This window comes from Passer domesticus, chromosome Z (genome assembly GCF_036417665.1).
Source record: "Passer domesticus isolate bPasDom1 chromosome Z, bPasDom1.hap1, whole genome shotgun sequence".
Classification (NCBI taxonomy): domain Eukaryota; kingdom Metazoa; phylum Chordata; class Aves; order Passeriformes; family Passeridae; genus Passer; species Passer domesticus.
In genome coordinates, this window is record NC_087512.1 from 51272559 (window position 1) to 51291861 (window position 19303).

At 40.4% G+C, this 19303-nt stretch overlaps 1 protein-coding gene across 7 annotated transcripts in view; it reads right to left on the reverse strand.

Annotated features, from left to right (window-relative positions):
* Positions 1–19303, reverse strand: part of PLPPR1 (phospholipid phosphatase related 1) — a 117593-nt gene that overhangs the window by 28259 nt on the left and 70031 nt on the right. For 6 of the 7 annotated variants that reach the window (XM_064403520.1, XM_064403525.1, XM_064403522.1 and 3 more), the window contains one exon: positions 3110–3298. In XM_064403520.1, coding sequence (XP_064259590.1) covers positions 3110–3298 — 189 coding nt within the window. Of the gene's footprint in view, positions 1–3109; positions 3299–3490; positions 3695–19303 lie in introns of those variants that run through there. The other variant, XM_064403519.1, reaches the window with a different exon arrangement.

Below are 19303 nucleotides of genomic sequence, written 5' to 3' on the forward strand. Positions count from 1 at the left end.
ACACAAAGATATTCCATTAAGTTCACAAAGATGTTCCCTTTTGGCTTGCAAGCACTGTAACACCTCAAAGCTGTGCTGAAATCATGGCTTTGAGTCCTCCCCAGACCCATGCACACAGGACTGCACTTAATGCTTCTTGTGTCTCAGATGAGGGAGCTTGTACAGATCCCTGGGATACCTACCACAGCTCCAGAAGCCTTTTTAGATTTTATTATGAGCTTGTATCTTATTGCTGCTAGCTTCCACCAATAACCACTCGTCTCATGTCACAACATGTCAGGACAGTGGTAATATGAAAGCAACACAGATCAAATTTGCTGCCACATCAAACCAACCATTTTCCAAATCAACTGTTCTGCCATTAGGAAGTGAAGCAGTAAGTGTTGTGCAGAGGAAAAACAAGTAATTGCAAAGGTAATGGCATTACCTTTGACTTAAGCCATGTCTTGGTCGGGGAGCTGCACAATGTTGGTGATTCCTCCTGAGAGCAAAGTGTAGGGTGTGAACCTGCAACTTAAGTGACAGTGAATGCACACAGTGCTGCCTCCCACGAGGCACAGATGTGTGGGTTCTTTTGTTTGTGTGGAGGATTTTGGAGGGTTTTTCTAAAGAGTACAAATTGTCACGGTCTAAATAGGAATGGCTGCACTTGCTCCTTGCACTGAAATACCTGACATTTGATTGTATCAAATATCTCTTCCCAGGCTGTGAGCAGGCTGAGTGAGAGGCAGCACCCATTTGGGTACAGGATGGCAGATGAGGATATGCACATTCTGAGTGGACTAACCAGCAGGGAAGTGCAATACAGAGTTTAGGGAGAATCTGAGCTTGCTTTCTGTCTCATTTATAAACTTTTTATTGATGACCATTGCCAAAATTTGGTCTGCAGAATCAGCTACAAGCCAAAGAAAAGTGTGAAAATACTGTGCAAAGAGAAGAAGGACTCTCAGGAAAAGGTGGGAATGAGAAATAAAATTAAGCTACTCCTACATAGACCTTGTGATGAGCACCAGTCAGGAGGACAGAAAAACCTCTGACATATGCCCTGGTTGAAGATTAACCCAATATTAAGTAACAGAACATTAAATAATTGAATTATGTATTAATAGTACAATATAACAATACAACGGATTTAAAAATTTGATTAAACAATGCATTAATAAATACTGCATTAAAAGTGGATATAAAAATGCCTTGCCAGGGAAATTTGACCTGCTGTCTCCTTGAGGTTGTATCTAGAGATCACTGGTGCTAAGCACAGTGCCAAGAGCCCTGTGCTGACCCTGACCATGTCTTTTCTGTGTGGAGCAATGTGTCCAGTGCAACAGTACAGCACAGCCCAAAAGGCAGAGTTTACCAGTTAAATCAGCTCTGAATCCATTCACCCAGGGTGATGACCGTTCTTGTGGACCCAAGCTAGCATTTCTGCACAGTTTGCATGGGATGGGTTAGCTCACAGAGTCAAACTCCACACAGCACACTGCTGAAAGTCTCTTCATCACCCAACAACCTTACCTGGCACTCATGACAGCCTTTCAGTCTTTGTGTTTAACATGGGCTACGCAAACTACAAATAAAACACTCTTCAAAGGATCACAGAACTTCTCATGTTGGAAAAAGGCTTTAAGATCATGAAGTCTGACCATTAACCAGCACTTCCAAGTCAAGATTCCAACTCAGATTTTCATAAAGAATAGTAAGAAAAGCTTCTTGGTTACTAAAAAGCAAAGAAAATGCTGATCCAGGGCAGCAAAACTTGAAAGTTTAGCATAATATTTTGGCAGAGCAAGGATTTAAACAGAAGATCCAAATAAAGAGCAACATTCATTACCCAACACTGTATCAGTAATCAAGGGACAAACCACCTACTAATGTCATGGCACTGGAATCAAGGCATGGCTGTGACCCACCATCTACCTTTACAAAAAGGTCGGGTTTTTTTAATTTTCAAATAATCTATCATTGCAGCAGAAAGTAAAATGAAAGCCTTGACATGCAACAACATCCACTACATAAAATAACTCTGTTACTGCAGATGTTTTTAATAAACATATGATGTAATCCACTTCAAAACACCTGGTTTTCTTCAGAAAGTGCCCTGTACCAAAACCTATAGCCTCTTCTGCAGATCCCTTTCACACTTCTTCTTACCACATTCTGTGACAGGAACATGATTGGAAGCACTAAAATTACTTCAGAACAAAACTTAAAACAGACTATGGTGAAGCATTCACTATTTAAAAATAAATACATAATGTACAGCTTTAATAAATTTTTGAAAGGGATTAAAAGCAAAATTAGTATAAGAAACAAATACTAACAGGGAAGAAATAAAGAGAAGGAAATAAAACAAAAGTCCATAAACAGAATCTGAAAGGAATTTATCAATGTAAGTACAAATTCAGCAAAGCTGGGGTTGTTGGTGAAATATGCAACTTTCCATATGTAAAATGGAAAAGGGCTGAAGTTTTGCTAACCAGTGACTGCAATAAATTGTTTGGCATTGTATATACTCTTCTACTTGAATATTTTTATCTGCATAGAACACCTACATTGCAGTTTACTGGCTGAATAGTGACTAAAATCAGATTTAGAAAAAAGTTTAGTGACTATCAGAAATAAAGAAACTATTAAAAAAATAAAACATCATTCATATTTTTCTTTGTCTTTAACATCCTTCTCCTCATCTAAGCCTTTTAAGGCCATTCAACAGTCCTTTTAATATAGAAGGAAATAATCCTGGATATACTGCACATCTGACCTGGATTTTACTTCAGCTTTATCCTGTTTTCTTATTTCCAGTAATACATAACCTTTGCATTAAAGCCTCTCTGGAGCCCAGGAAATTCACAACTAATCAGTAAAGTAAGCAAGCTATTGTAAAAGGCTTAAAAAGCTCTAACCCTCAGTCTTGCATTGTGATTACCTCAGAATAATTACTTCTGGAGATAACAGATGAAGATCATATTAGTCTGAGGCAAAACAGAGATCCTGCTAAGTGCAAATCAATTACAGCCGAGCAGAGAGGCGAGGGGACAAAGATATCACAGGACTATTGTTATTATTTATGAAGCGGTCATGGGGATTTCAGATAATTCCTCATACTCACAATCGCTGTTGGAGTTGAAGCCAGCACACAGTACAACACAAGTGGTGAAATGAAGCTCTCATCCTCTGTCCCAGGGTATGGTTTCATCAAATTGCCATCCTGACAGAAGAAACCTTGGATATGCACCTGAAAAGTGTCAGTGTATTCGAAGTAGTAGGCGAGCAGAACAGTCCCAGCCATGATGACGAGCTGAAAATAAAGCATAGTCACAGAGAGGCGTTAGTTGCTTTTTGAACAGATGCAGCTGTGCCTGCGAGCTACTCCAGTCCTGTGGACCATCCTCCCTTCACCGTCACTCTGACAACCCCTGCCATAATGGTGTGTGAGCGTGTGCGTGTGTGTGTTTCCGTGCCTCTGCTTTGCAACATCTGTTACATAAACCTTTTGGCGAACGACGCCAATGGACGTCTCGGGTAGGAGCGGGTCGGCGGCGCGGCGCGCAGGGGGCCGGGAGCCCGGGCTGGCAGAGGGCCTGTGAGCGACAGCGCAGCGGGATCGATGGCAGCGGGGCCGGAGACGGCAGCAGCCGCAGCTCAAACCTGTGCTCACTGGCAGCGAGCGGGAAAGCATTGTTACAAAGCCCAGAGGAAGCTAAAGCCGAAACAGTTCCCCGCTGCAGCTGCAAGCTCGTGCTGGAGAACGTGCACGCTGTGCTAATTGAGACGAGCCCTCTGCCTGTCCCAGATGAACACGCAGCCAGAGGAAGACTTCTTTCCTGCCACTCACCTTTCCCTGGAGCTGCTTCTTTATGAGTAAAGCTTTAGAAGTCTACTCAGAAATCTCCAAGCAGCCTGTGGGGACTTCAGTGCACTGCCTGACTTACCCACTCCACCACAGCCAATTTGAAAAAACTGGCTTGAGTCTGAAGCTGCATTTGTATCACAGATATGAACTGGAAGGAGCCTTTCTGGTCTCTCTTTTCATACTTCATGGCTCCTAAATGGGTTGGTTGGAAGCTCAGCAGTTCACTTTTTTGTTTATATCCACAGTACCAGCTTCCCACGCTGTTTCAGCAACCCGTCACCACAACCTCACCAAAGGTGTCCCGAACCGAACCTCATGAAAATAAGCAGATTTACTAATTCTTGTTGTCCCTCTGCCACACTGCAAAGAAAATCTCACATCACAGTCCCCACCCAAGACAAAAATAGTAATATTGATTTATAACTGTTTTTGTTTTGTTGGGTTTTTTTTGGTTGGTTTGTTTGTTTGTTTGTTTTATGGGTAATGGTTTTAAAACTAAAAGAGGGTCGATTCGTAGTAGGCATAAGGATGATGTATTTTACAATAAAGGTAGTAAAAAAGGACACAGATTGCCCAGAGAGTTGATGAATACCCCATCTCTGGAAGTATTCAAGGTCAGGTTGGACTGCACTTTGAGCAACCTGGTCTAGTGGAAGGTGTTCCCGCTCATTGCACAGTGGGTGGACTAGTGGACTAGCTGGCCTCTAAAAGTTCTTTTCAACTCAAATCCTATGATTTAAAATTATGATTACAGGATCTGATTAAAAATCCTCTTTATGGAGACTAGTGCCGCTACTACAGAAGATGTCACTATGCAACTATTTTTGTCATTATAACTATACAAGTTATCTAGCCACATCATAGAAAAAAGTGGAATAACCAGGTCTTGGTTTTAGTATTTTGCCTTCAGGAACTCTGCATGAAAACTGTATTGCTGCAAGATTATTGTAAGACCTCTGAAAATTAATTTTGGCAATTCCATCTCAAAGATGCTCTTGAAGCTATTAATGCACTCCTCTGGCACATCTCTGCACACACAGCCAGCCATTAAAGCTATTGTATATTTGAGTAAGAGCTGGACTAAAATTAGAAAAAATAATGAAATCAGATTAGTAATTGATGAAAGTGGAAGACCAAAGAACCCCTAAGTGGTTGAGGTGGGGAGGGACCTCTGGGGATTAGTTAGTCCACCCTCCTCTGCTCAAGCAGGGACACCTTAGTTGGTTGCCCAGGACCATGTCCAGATGGATTTCTGAACATCTCCAAGGATAGAGTCTTCACAAGCCCCCTGTGTAAGACAGACTTGTAAGACAGACTTACAAGAACGTCACAGTGAAGCCATAGTTGTGACATTCCACTCCCGATTTTTTACCTTTAAAATTAACCATCTCATTTTGTATATGTATTATTTTCAAGACCACATACCAGCCCAGAATAAATTTTTTTAACAAACATAAAAGCAAGATGCTGCTATCTGTGTATTCCCCAGAGATCTTCACAGCAACCTTGATGAATACAAACACAGTCCCACAGCTAAGGACACAGGAGTTAATTTACATCTGAATTTAACTCCTTGAGCAGCCATAGATTTTCTGATCAACCTGGGCAACTCAGCTTTGTTAATTAACATAGAGAAAGGCAATGACACTATCACCATCTACCTGACACGCCCAGATAAACACAATAGAGATTACATGATGTTTGTATAGAGAGGTCTTTAAACTCAGTTCCAGTTCATATGGGCAGTCAAAAGCAATCTGACCCACCCCTCCTATCCCAAACATACTCCCAGAAATAGTTCAGGTTGCCAGCCCCAGCTGGCAAACACAAGTAAATGATAAATAAAAAATTATACAACAGACAACTGGTTTTTCTCCTCTTACTGGGAATCAGACAAAGCAGGTTACTTAACTTTTAACCTTCTCTGGGTGTCATATGGAAAAGAGAATTTTCAAAAAATAAGGTGCTTTGATATGGGGAGGAAAATGTCACTTATCCCAAATGCAGTCTCTAGACAGCAGTTCCACAACTAACCTTGATCATTCCCTTGTCAAATGCTGACTCAGTGCTGCACAAAACTCCCCACTGCATGTAAAACTACAGTTCTTGACTGACTGACTCAAGATTGATATTGACCTAGAACATCACAAATCACAGGATCACAGAATGATTCGGGTGGGAATGGACCTTAAAGCTCAATTTATTCCAATCTGCCTGCCATGGGCAGGGGCACTTTCTAGCCTGGTCTCAAGACACCTCAATAATGAATCCAAATCTGTTCACAGAATTGTGCTTCTATGTTTTGTTCTTCTGAGAAAGAAAAAAAAAAAAAAAAAAACAACCCAAAAAACATATAATCTGTGAAAAAATATTTGAATTGTGGACACTTCATATCCAGTAGGTGACATCCACCATCTCACTGAAACAGCAACAGCAGGCAGCAGAAATTTGACCTCCAGCTAAACAGACCTTACCATACCCCAAGGGATGATGTCAGATACAGAAAGCACAGTCAGCCACTACCACAAAGAGGAGTAAAATTTTTGCTGCTGGTACAGTCCACTGACTGTACCACTTCTGTGTGGCAACTTCCTTCTGTGTGCCTCATCTTGAGTATTCACATCTTCAAGCAGCTTCTCAGCAAAACACAACCAGAAACTTCTTTTTGTTCTGCCTTCCCTTTTTCCTTTCCAGATGGTAACTATTTAACGTGTGTTTAACATGAGTGAGATGAGAAGTGCAAGAAGGGGTCAGACTGGCCAGAACCAGGGATGTCAGAGACAGAAGGGTTTCCTGCAAGGCAATAAACTTTCCCTGGATGCTGGGATAAAGAACAGATGCAGTGCTGCCCTGTAGACATCCTGGATTATGAGCACTTCGGAGTCCAAATCAGTGGGCCTGGATTCTGTAGAATTTTCACCCTGTTTTCAGATTTACAAACATTGAAGGAAGCAGAGAAGAACAGGTAGGCTGATTTAAACTAAAGATACAAAACATCCCATTATGTAATTTAGAAAACACAATGCAGTTTAACACCAACGTTTTGGAGGGTTTATTTATTAATCCTTATTAACTCATTTCCTTGAGTTTACTTGGGGAAGAATTAGAAATGCTCAATAACTTCAGAAAGGCAACCAGTGAATAGAAGGCTGCTAATAAGTCTAAGGTGCTTAATGGCCTCCATTAGCACAGTGTTTAACCATGTCATAATCCTTAATATTTATCATCACTGCTCCATTGTAAGTTAAGAAAATGCTCTTATCATCATTTTACAGAGAGGGGACAAAAGCTGAGGAGATAAAATGACTGCCCTCAGGTCACAGCAGAGTCTGTGGCAGAGCCAAGATTTATCTTTCTTCTGGACCAAATTTTTTTGGATTAGTCAATAATCTGCACATGAAAAGGCTCAATTATACATATGCTGAGGTCCCGATTCTGTAGAAGCTCATTCATAGTGTTAACAAAAATTGTGTGTCTGACTCAGTCCCATTTAAAAAACCCTGCTGAATTTAAATTAATCTTGACAAGCTGGACTTAAGCAACTGGGATGTGTTTTTCCCTCAGTCATTTAAATGGATTAATTACATAGTATATAACATCCATCCCTTGACACACGATTAAATTCTGCCCTGCTCTAAGAGTCCACGCTGGTTCTGCCCCTACAGACCTCCATCACTGCACACCCTTGCTCTCCACTTTAACCTGTGGGCATTCTCTGCATTCAAAAAATCACTTTCTCCGATGTTAAAGAAATATGAAGCAAGTCTTGCAATCCTCTTTGAGTAACAGGTGATTGTTTGGTGTAGAGTTAATCGGGTATTAATGAAAGAATGTGTCCTGAGTATAAAGAAAGGGAATCTCTGGAGTAAGCAGTACAGTTAGTTACACTGACTCTAGGGTACTCATGTACATCCAGAAATTCTCCTCTTCACTATAATAGAGTCTCTGACAGCAAAACTCAGAGAACACTAACATCAAAATAAAATTATTGCACTTTCAGGTAGTGGGAGTGAAGTCCCACACTGTATGCACTCTCATAATTCATTGTAAAGCACTTCCCCATATTCTCCACAAATGGGAGATTTTTTTTTTTTTTTACTCACAGAAAAGAGACCCCTGCTCTGCAAGTAAGCAACCAAGAGGGCAACTCCACTTGGGAAAGTGGCATAAAGCTGTAAAAGACAGAGATCAATATTGGAAGAGGGAAGACACTGTGGGAGACAGATTTTTGATCAGCCTAGACTGAAAACTCCCCAGAATTCTTAACAGAGGAGCAAGAAACTTATGGAGAAAAGGAAGATGCTAGAAAAATGTCTGGTGTTCCCTTTAGCCATCCAACCTGTCTGCCCTGTAAGACAGGCACACAACCACAGCAAAAATCTCCTTTTGCTGTGTGTTTTGCCACTATATAAGTGACATTGCAAATCCATATAAGTACACTTGAAACCCCCTAGTATTGCTGCTATTTATGCATAAATAGGTACATTCTTTCAGCTTATCAGCCTTCCCACAGACTGCTCATGATATATCTTACAGCACCTTTAATGTGCATGACTGAAAACTGGAAAACTGTTCTTGCACACAAATGGCAACATAAAATATGACTTTTTTATTCCTCCTGAAAAAGTCAAACCAGTATTTTGTATGGTGCTCCTTAGTGGATAGTCATTGAGATATCAATTGATGCCCTTGCTCAGTTTATTTCCAGCAAGTTTCAGTGGTTTTCACTTTAACTGAAACTGCCACAGTTTCATGAGCACTACAAACCTGCAGAAGTGTTTTCAACCCTTGACACACATGGTGTGGCTCACAGTTCCACCCATTTTGATCATATTTCTACCTCCCCCTTTGCTTGAATTCTAATGACCCACTGTTATGCAAAACCTGAAACAATTTGGTGAGAGAGGTGATGAGAGCATGACTCTTGGAACAGACACACTGGAGCATCCAACAGCAATGGCATCTGTGTGTCCTGAAATAATTCCTAAGTTACTGCTGAAAGGTATTGTTAAGGTGTGTCTGTGCTCTCTAGTGGATAATATCAGAAATTTTGAACTATGCATCCCAGACTGTTTTGCCCAGGGATGGGTCCAGGTGTCTCTCTGTCAAGGGAGACAGTCCATTTACCCCTGAAGACGGGAACTCCAGTCTTGCAGCTGCATCAGAGGAATGTTAGAAGCACAGCAAATCAGAACAAATCACATGTATTATTAAACTCAAAGACCCACTTCTGCCTTTCTAAAAGCAGATCAAAACTCTAATTAAGAAGTATCATGTCTGTTTCCTGAAGTATCCTTATTAAGATGAGGCCTCAGAAACTCATGTTGGATCAATATTTTTACATGTGTTGTGGCCAGCTGATCTCTACTTAGTAAACCAACCTTCAGCTCATAGTGCTTGTAACTGACAAAAAAGAAAAAAAAAAAAACATTTTAGGTATATTTTGTTTTCTTAAATAATCAATCTTCCTTCTGGCAGAAGAATTGCAGACTCCCAGAAAATACTGAATTTGGATAATTTGACTTGAAACAGTTATTTTGCCAAGCCTTTTTACAGTATTCTCTCTGGGAATTCTCCTCAGGGCTCCTGAAATCATCTGTTCTGACAGACCTACTACAACGTCTTAAGAAAGATCTACATTTTCACACATTGGAGTACTCAAGTGATAAGGAAATGTTGAACATGCCTTCAGACAAACTTGTATTTATAAATAACAAAGAAGATGAAGACTACCATATTAGAAGCCCGTCTGATCCAGATGTGCCAGCAGCTAAAATTTCACACTGAGGTGTGAGGGTGGCAGGTGCTTGTCCCCCATTATCTGTTAATGGGAATTAGCAGGATGAACCCTTAGGGGTTCAACAAAAGCCTCAGTCTACAGCAGTTTGTGAAGCATCTGTTGTGTGCCATTTTATCACAAGTGATTCAACTTTAAAGTTTTCACCTTCATACTTTCGCAGCACTCCCAGGTCTGTGGAAAGAGAAATGAACTGGACAGCAAAGGCTCCTGAAGTTTGCAACTGCAGCAAATTAATGTTTGTAATGGATTTTAAGGATCAGGCTGACTGCACAAGCTTTTATTATTGCCAAGAAACTGAATGCAGCAAATCACCTTTTTATCAAAATACAGCAAAACAACAAGAAAAAAAAAAACAGACACAGGACTATTCATTACAACATTATTTTGCACAATAGAAGAGACAGAGACCAAAGGAACCTCTATTAGAATTCCACATAATAGTAAAACAAATACAAGTGAATTATTTCATTATGCTGAATAGCCATTTATTTTACACTGTCAGATTAAATATGAAATCCAGTGGTCTTTCTACACTGCCACCCCTCAAGATGTTCTCTCTCCCTGACATTATATAACTGATTCTGAAATCAGTTTTTTTTATGCAACTGTGGCACACAGCAACCCTGTCTGCAGCAGCCTGACACAGGATGTGGCTTTGTTACAGGAGTTCTGAAGTCCATTCAGAGTGCAGGCACAAGCTGGGCAGTGGAGGCAGAGAGGTTTATTAAGGCATACAGGCTTTTGAAGCTGGAGCTGTGTAGAAATCAAAGCAGTCTCTGCAAAGCCTTTTACAAGTCCATTTCATGAACTTATTGTCTTATTTCACCATTTTAGCAATTAAGTATGGATTAGGTATAGTTTGTATGGCTGAAGAAAACATGCTCAGACAAAAAAAAAAGGACTTCATGTCTTCCTAAGGCACTTATTTCAGCAGGTGTTTTGTTAGAGTAGCATGACCTCTAAAAATACTGACATCTGGTAAAAAACTCTTTCAGCTTCTTTTTTATATAATGGTCCTTGAAGAATGGTGAGGTGCTACACTGTAATAGCTTAATGTTACCTAAGAGCTCACCCACATAAAGAATCCAGATTTCTCCAGCTCTAACTGTGCAGTTAAAGCAGTACAAGTCTCTTAATGGCAACAGACATAAAGGCATAAAAACGTTCTAACCAGTAAAACCTTTTCATATGTAGAAAATAAAGTAAGCAACAGTATGAAATACCTTGATTACCTCAATTTATATAACTCAGATATAACTCAGCGCACTTTATACACTACTCTAGGTTTCTCAGTTTAAAACAAAGTTTTTCAACTTTTTCATGTAAAGACTTTTAGTTTTCACCAGTGATTCTTATGTAATAAATTTAAGCCTGCTTTCCTTGACAGGTAAGTATGATCCATGGATTGATCACAGGCTGAAACTGTCAGCCTGAAGTAAGGAGAGACGTCTACCCACACTCTGTCTGTAACAGCCTGAGCCTTCTCTCACTGTACCACAAAGAGGTGGGCTGCCTTGGGAGAGGCTCTTTATATCAGCTCTGTCTGAGAAAAGCTCATATTTTGATGCTGGAGAGGGACAGGTCTTCTCACTCTCTTCAGACGTAGTGACGCGCCGGGGTAGATGTACCCACAAGCTTCAGGTGGTCAGCCAACGCTATGGGCACTTGCACGAGATTTTGTGCACCTCAGAGAAACAGGGAGATAAATGGATAAAGGAAAGATGCAGCAGCACAGGTGACGGAAACTGGATAAAGCACAGTAGTGCCTTTTTAATTACTGTCAGCAGAAGAAAAGCATTTCTCCACGGCTTGAAGAGGGAGAAAATGGATCCTCCTCTCTCTTGTGGAATCAAGTAATACCTGTGCTGTGAGAATCTCTGTAAAAATCAATACTAAAAAAATATTTTATTTACTTAGAAAATAGATCATAAAATTATGAAACGGCTTATAATTTAGGATCATGGGTTAGGGACATGAGCTAGTGATGGACTTGGCAGTGCTGGGTCAATGGCTGCACTTGGTGCTCTTAGGGGGCTTTTCCAACCTCAATGATTTTGTGACTCAGAGTCGTCTAGTACAACTTTGAATATCTGCTCAACTTCTTGCAATTTTGCTTTTTTGGCAAGTTGCATTTCATTACAATGATTTGCTTTCTTTATGAAAGCATCATAAAAAGGTTCTTTTTCTCTTTTAAAATTCAGATTCTATCCAATTATACTACATAACTGGACCTTTAACTACATCACGAGCAGAAGGGATTAATGTGGGAAAATTCGACGGAGCTGTTATTACTGGTTTTGTGACAGACCTTGTTATGTAGCAGACTTAAAAGAAATGTGATTTATTTAAGAAGAACCCAGTGATGATGAGATATATGCTAGATTTTTGTTGTTGTTGTTGTTTTTATTATAAGGGATGTACTGATGCAGAAGACTATTACATTCTGAGCTTGAATCAAACTAGATTTTGAAGGCTTATCAGCAGGGGGCATTAATGCAACATTAAATTCCAAATACCACACTAACAAACATCCATGCAGAGCCTATAATGTTTTAAATATATATTCTATAAAAAATAATATAAATTTATTATTATTATTATTATTATTATTATTATTATTATTATTATTAAAATTATATATAAATATAATATATTTGGGGGTTCCCCTGTATTTTTCACAACATAATCTCATTTTTTTAATATAGCTGGAAATTCAGGTCATTTTTTGATAATAGTAATTTGGTTAATACTGTACTGTGGGCTTCATTCTGACTTTTGAAAGAAGTCTTTGTTCCTGGTTTGTGTAGTCTGAAAAGGGAGAAAATTATTTTAAGACCAGCAAATTTTCAGCCAGCAGTTTCAAAGGGGATTATCATGAGCAGGAAGAATAGGTGGGTTCTTCCCTCTCAGGGAGTATTTGTTCACAAGCATCAGCTGCTTCTTGACATCAGATCATGCACCCAACTTTTCTATGTTTGCGCTCTGACCTTACTACTGACCTGGAGAAAGGAGGTGTTTCCAGAAGGCAGTTTTATATAGCAACATTTTCCCTCTCCACTGACTTTAAAATAAAAGCAACCACAGTGATACTGTAATTATTACTTACAAAGTATGAATCCAGGAGTTAATGTCTGTAGCATTTTATCTTATGTTAGTTTTCCAACATAACAAAAAGAATATTTTTCCCCCCCTAAACCTTATTGAAGGTGGTTCACAAAGATTTTCTGTCAGAAAGCTGATCTAGCTGTAAACTGGTGACTGAAGGGGTCAGAGCTAAAAAGGAAGAGCTTTCCACTGCATTGGCTCTGCTCCTTGGTCTTTTACTCAGGGCTGGTTCTCACATTCTGGCACACTGTGATCTCACTCTCACTTTGTTCACTAATAGCATGGAAGCTACTGAATTTGGTCTGACCTTCCTGGATTAAAATCTGTTTAATTTACATCAATCCACAGTCTGTCTGTATGTGTAGTTCAAAGAGACATAAATTAAAAATGTTGACAGGAATTACATTAGTAAATTTTTTTTCCCCACAACAAAAAGCTGAAAAACTAAAACTCTTTTAAACTGAAGATGAGATTTTCACATCACCACTTGATTGCAGGAATGGAATTTTTAAGGAACATTAAGAAAAGTTTTAAATACATAGTAAGATTGGGACTTTAAGCAACATTTAAAAGACATACACTTTAAAGACAGGGATCAGAAAGCTGCTTGACTGCTACAGTAGCAAACTACTGTGTAAAATTAGGTAGGTCTTGCTTTAGGGCCAGACTCTCCAGCTTTGACTCTTGTATCTGGGACATCATGGTACATCCCACACTTTTTCTGTCCCTCAAATACATATTCTGTATTTCATGTAATATCTTTTTCTCAGGTACAGGCAGACCTTTGTTATGGTAAAAATCAGTTTCCTAAAAACAACAGTGAAATGAAATGTGTTCCTCAAAAAGCTGTATAAATCCAGACATTCTGAACTTCCTGTGAAATCACTGGCTATCTTCTATGTATTAAAATCAGGACTCCTCTCTTAACAAAAATTTAGAACTACAATTCTCCTTTAAGACCCCAGAAACATGAGGTCAGATACCCTTTCAGATAAATGATAATAAATGATAAAGAATGAGATTTATACACGGGGGGAAGTGAATTAAACCTCCACCTGTCAAGAGGAAGAATATATCAGATTAAAAAAATTGTGGTTTTATTTACCACCTGAAGAATGTCATCAACATTACCAGTTGTTGTTAAAACCTCCAAGCCACAAGTATAACATATTTATCTTCCCTTGAGCAGGTCCAATGAGACTTTTCAGCAGGTGGCATTAATGCTCTACCCCGTTCCAAATGGCAGACAGCCAGGAAACTGCTACTTTCAGCACGTAACACTTTAAAATGATCTACAAATTCTGGTGGAGACTAAGTAATTTTCTAAACATCTGCATTAAAATGGCATCTGTTTAGAACGATTTTTTTTTTTTTGTAATAGAAGCAGAGCAGAGTTATATTTTGACTATTTTGGTGTTGAATTAAAAGAAACCAAGAGCATTTTGTTTCTCTTCTGTCCTGCTTGATCTGTGTCCTTGTCTCACCATCAAGACATCTGTAGATGAAGAGAACACCACTGGAACTCCATGTATGTACCAGCACCAGTAATACAGCACCTTTAAAGACAAGAATAGGCACTCAATGCAGCACTGCACAGCCTTCCCCAAGCTGAAAGGCTTGATGTTGAAGCTGAGAGAGAGAGCAAACGGAGACACTGATATGGAAAACACCTGTGATCACTTGGGACTGACCAAAAATGAGTTACACTCACAGGACTCGTTATTGTGCCTATCCAGCATTTGACTAAAACAAATAGTACAAAATGCTGGATCATCTCCAGGACTTGTTAAGAGAGCTCTTACTGACTCCATGAAATCCAGCTTCTAACACACCAGTAAAAACTTCTGTACTTCAACAGAACTTGTGAACAGCCACTTGTTTGGTAGGAGGATTTTGGAATATTCTTCACTGCTTCTTCTAAACGCAGGAGGAACACTTTCCACCTCATGCCCACAAGAAGGACAGAACATAGAAAATATCTGCCAGGGTGTTCTCAAAAGACTGGTGTACAAATTGTGATTAAAAGGATTCAGGGTTTACTCCTCTAAACCATGCTCTGGATCCACCTATTGGTCTGCTCCAGCCTCAGAAACACCCAAATTCATGAAACTTGCTCCGATACTTGCCTATAGGAAAGTAATAAAAAGTCCTGAAAACTCAGAGCAAGTCCAAAGAGTTTAATCAGAACTTGGTATTGAATCTGCCCTCGAACTTTGAACAAGATGTGTTCTTCTGTGAGAGGCTGCTTTGAGTTTGATTCTTTCTGACAGCAGTTCTTAACCTGGACTACACTGACATGAGTCACCCAGTCCATTAGAAATAATGCAAAATCTTGTCATAATTCATTGTCTGCCTAGTTTCAGTAATCAAAATCACAAAATAGCAGTTTATTTTGCTTTGAAGTACCACACTCATTCCATAAAAAAACATTGATTTGACTGGCACACACATTTTATTTCCATGTATCTGTGTCCTCCAAAAAGGCCCAATACAGGGACTGCTCTGGAAAGCTGAAAAGCTGCCTGTGGCTTAAACAGCTTCCAAGTTGCCCTGCAACCCTGATAATGGTTCACTGACTAATGGGTTTTCACTGTACAAATGGCTCATAAAAGCTGTTAAATCCATCATGAACTCTAAAGGCTTTTTAATATAATGACTATTTTCACTCACATAGAGGTGTCAGGACAATTTACTGTCCAAGTGTCGAGAAGCAACAGATCCTGACAGGACGCAGGATTCTGACACAACAGACTTACATCTTTTCAGTATGCTTTTCAGGACTGTGCTCTGCTATCATCTTCACGTGGTACCCAAGCAAAACTGTTCACAGGGAGATGCTGAGGTATATTTTGATTTCTAATGTGTCTTTGTATGCAAAGAAGCAAGCATCTCTCTGAAAATTGAAGGGACTGATAGTGGGAGAATCAGGTGAAAATGAGAACTAGGATAAAGCAAAATACAAAAGGAACAAAGATCTGCACAAAGTGAAAAGCACCAAAATACAACCCTTACTTTCCCTTTTCTTGTTCTCAAACTTCAGATTTATGGATACTAATGATAGTTTGGGTGACATTTTTAGCCATGTCTTAGAGACAGGTTCAAGGTAGAAGAAGTTGAGGACTTTTGCCCACTCTGACATATAAACAAACACTAAGGAGTGCAACAGCAGTGCAGTGTACTCTCTCATCCCAATGAATGGTTGTTTACTCTTATACCCTGTGCATGTTCCTTGTCCAGAAGATGATTCCCAGATTTTTTCTTGAAAGAAAGGAGCTACCAATTATCCATCTGCTCTATAATCCACAAGCCATTGCCTCATCCACTCATCATTGTGCCAGAAAACCAAAAAAGATGTCCATCCAAAAGATGTCCTGTAAAAAAGATGTCCATCAGACAGATCTAAAAGCTGCTTGGATCTTATCAGGCTAAACAAAGGGGAAACTGTTTTCCTCTTCTCAGCATTTCTGCCTTGCAAGTTCAGGGAACATCTCTCCAGAGACAGAAACCGTATAATAAATTCCTAGAGTGTGCATGGTTAGGAAGAGCAGCTCCTCATTCCCTCACCTTCCTCACACTGAAAGCACTTGCCAAATCTGCTCCCTTCTCAGATATTTTTGGCAGTACTTTCATCTCTTTTGTTCTTGTCATCAGTCTCCCTGTTGGGAGAGAATCTCAGTAAGAAACCAAACAAGTCAGGTTTTTAAAAGGTGTCACCTTGGGCAATACAAAAGTGAGAAAAAAGGAAGCCTAATTCCAAAGCAAATCAGCACATAACCCACATTTTTTTTAATGAACACTGTAGGTAAACTGCAAGTTGGAGGGCTGTGAGGTTTAGAAGAACAGCAGTAACTAGTTTTGGTTAGAAAACTGTATTCTTAGACAGAACAGAACTGTTTTTCTACAATACTTCTCAACCCAGAAAATCCCAGGATAAACACAAAGCCTCAGAGAAGCCAAACTCTGAGACACTGTACATTCTTTGGCCCCTTTCTTGCTGCTTTTGAAACCCATGGTCCTATTTCCATTGATTTTAAAAGGTGTTAATAGTCAGCCTTTTCTCTGAAAGCTTCATGGCATATGGACATTCTTGGGGTTAGAAATGGGCAAGCAATTTCTCAGCAGTAGATGGGCACAGAGAGACAAGAGGCTGTGGTCAGACCTTTTGTCACAGCAGTGTTTCTGCAGCAAGGTCTCTCCTTCCACCAGCCATATGGCAAAAATGAACACATTTTATTGCTCTTTCCCTGTGACAGAACTACTGTTCTGCTCTGAGGACTTGGACAAGCATTGATACCTTTTGTGCCCTTGCAATCAGAGGGCTTACTGGGCGCACCTGGGCCTTATTTGTGCTCCTTTTCTTCAAAGATGACACTCAGGTCAATCAGTCACAATAAATTGCAATATTTAATTATTTTCCCTGCTGCCATATTCTTTTTTTTTTGTTGTTATTAACTACTTCTTGAAGCAGTCTCTCTAATATTCTAACTCTTCTTCCTATAGTGGCATGGCACTTTGACATGTTTAAGCATTTTTGTAACCCTCCTCTTTTCTCTATATGCATCAAAACCCTTTGTCTTATTTTTAAATGACTAACACTTCACTGCTACCTGTTGAGGAAAGGAAGAAAAGGAAAGGCTGAGCAATTGTGTTTCAAAGCCAGCAGCTTTACAGAGGGCTGCAATTAATTATTACTAAGATATATTTTAAAATGTTTTGCTGGTGCTATGGAGTTATAAGTTGATAAATGTTTAGTTCTAAGAGAAAAAAAATTTTCTTTTGCTACAAAAAATTCTGCTGATAGTTCAAGGTCATTAAAGAAAGAAAAGACTTATGAAGATGAGAAAAGGCAAGTATTCAAATAGCACCTACCAATAAACACTTGGGTTTTCTCAGGTAAATCCGAGACTAGTCACGCCTTCAGACTAAAGCAAAAGTCAAGGTAAAAAAGGTCATACGTAGATACTGAGATCCTGACCCTCACCAAAGGAGTAACTGTAAGCAAGTCACCCTGTGCCTGCATTTCGTCATCTGTAAAAATAAAATACTTTTTCCCTTATAACTCGTGCTACAGCAGTTATCTCAGCATCAAGAAGACATGGCAAACAAGGGAACAGTTAAATGGAGCCACCAGCTACAAGCAACTGTGAAGAAGGTACCACACTGTGACTGAATTGCTCCTGCTGGCGTGCACCTCTGGAGATCACCTCAATTGACTTCAGGCTTGTAGCTCTGTCAGCTGGAGCAGGCAGTCAAAGTCCATATCTAGTCGGGTGTTAATCATCTTCCAAGGGCAGAGACTCCACAAGTTCTTTACATCATCTGCCCTGGAGTTTCATCACCCTTAAATGATGACAGGTTTTATTATGTTAAGTGCCATTTCGTGTTGCAGTTTGTGCCTACTGCCTCTGATCCTGTCCCTGGTTATCACAGGAAGGAGTCTCTCTCATACTGGGGGACCCAGTGCAGATGCATCCCAACAGCACTGAGCAGAAGAGATGATCCCTGCTGACCTGCTGAAAATGCAATCTCCCTTGTTGGTGCCCCAGCCTGCCCTTCCTGAAAATGCCTGTTTATCCAGAGCACTCCACTCGTGTGGAGTCACACGAGTGACTCCATATCACTGCGACACCAGCAAAATCATATCCCTGCAAAAGCATTCAGACTTCTAATACCTCTCACTTCCTTCCCACAGCATGTACCTCAGTGTACAGACATGTTAGAGTGTGACCATGCACTTGTTCCTGGCTTTGAGAATTGTCAAAGGTTGAGTGCAGCCCTGGTCTTGAGTGATCACAGAATAAGCTCAGTTGGAAGGGACCCACAAGGATCATTGAGTTCAACTCCTGGCCCTGCACAGAACCATCCCCAAGAATCACACCCTCTGCCTGAGAGCATTGTCCAAGCGCTTCTTGAGCCTTGTCAGGCTGGGGCTGTGACCACTGCCCTGGGGAGTCTGTTCCAGGGCCCAAACACTCTCAGGGTGAAAAATCTTTTCCTAGTATCTGGCCTAAACCTTCCCTGACACAACTTCTGGTCATTCCCTCAGGTTACTGGACACAACAGAGAAGAAATCAGTGTTTGCTCCTCCTCTTCCTCTCACAAGGAAGTTGCAGACTGCAATGAGGTCTCCCTTCAGTCCCATCTTCCCCAGGCTGAACAGACAAAGTGGCCTCAGCCACTCCTCATACAGCTTCACCTCCTGGTGCTTCACCAACCTCACTGCCCCTCCTTTGGTCACTTTCTAATAGTTTTAATGTCATTCTTATACTGTAGTGCCCAATCTGTCCCAGACTTGAGGCAGTGCCATCCCAGTGGACAGCAGAGCAGGACAATCCCCTCCCCTGCCTGGCTGGCCATGCTGGGCCTGGTGTGCCCAGGACAGGAATGTCCCTCTTGGCTGCCAGGACATTGCTGACTCAACGTGTCATCGACCAGGACTCCCAGGTTCTTTTCATGCCCAGTCTGTCCATACATCCAGGGCTGTCCCATCCTCAGTGCGGAGTCCAGCATTTTCCCTTGTTGAACTCCACATCGTTGGTCATTGC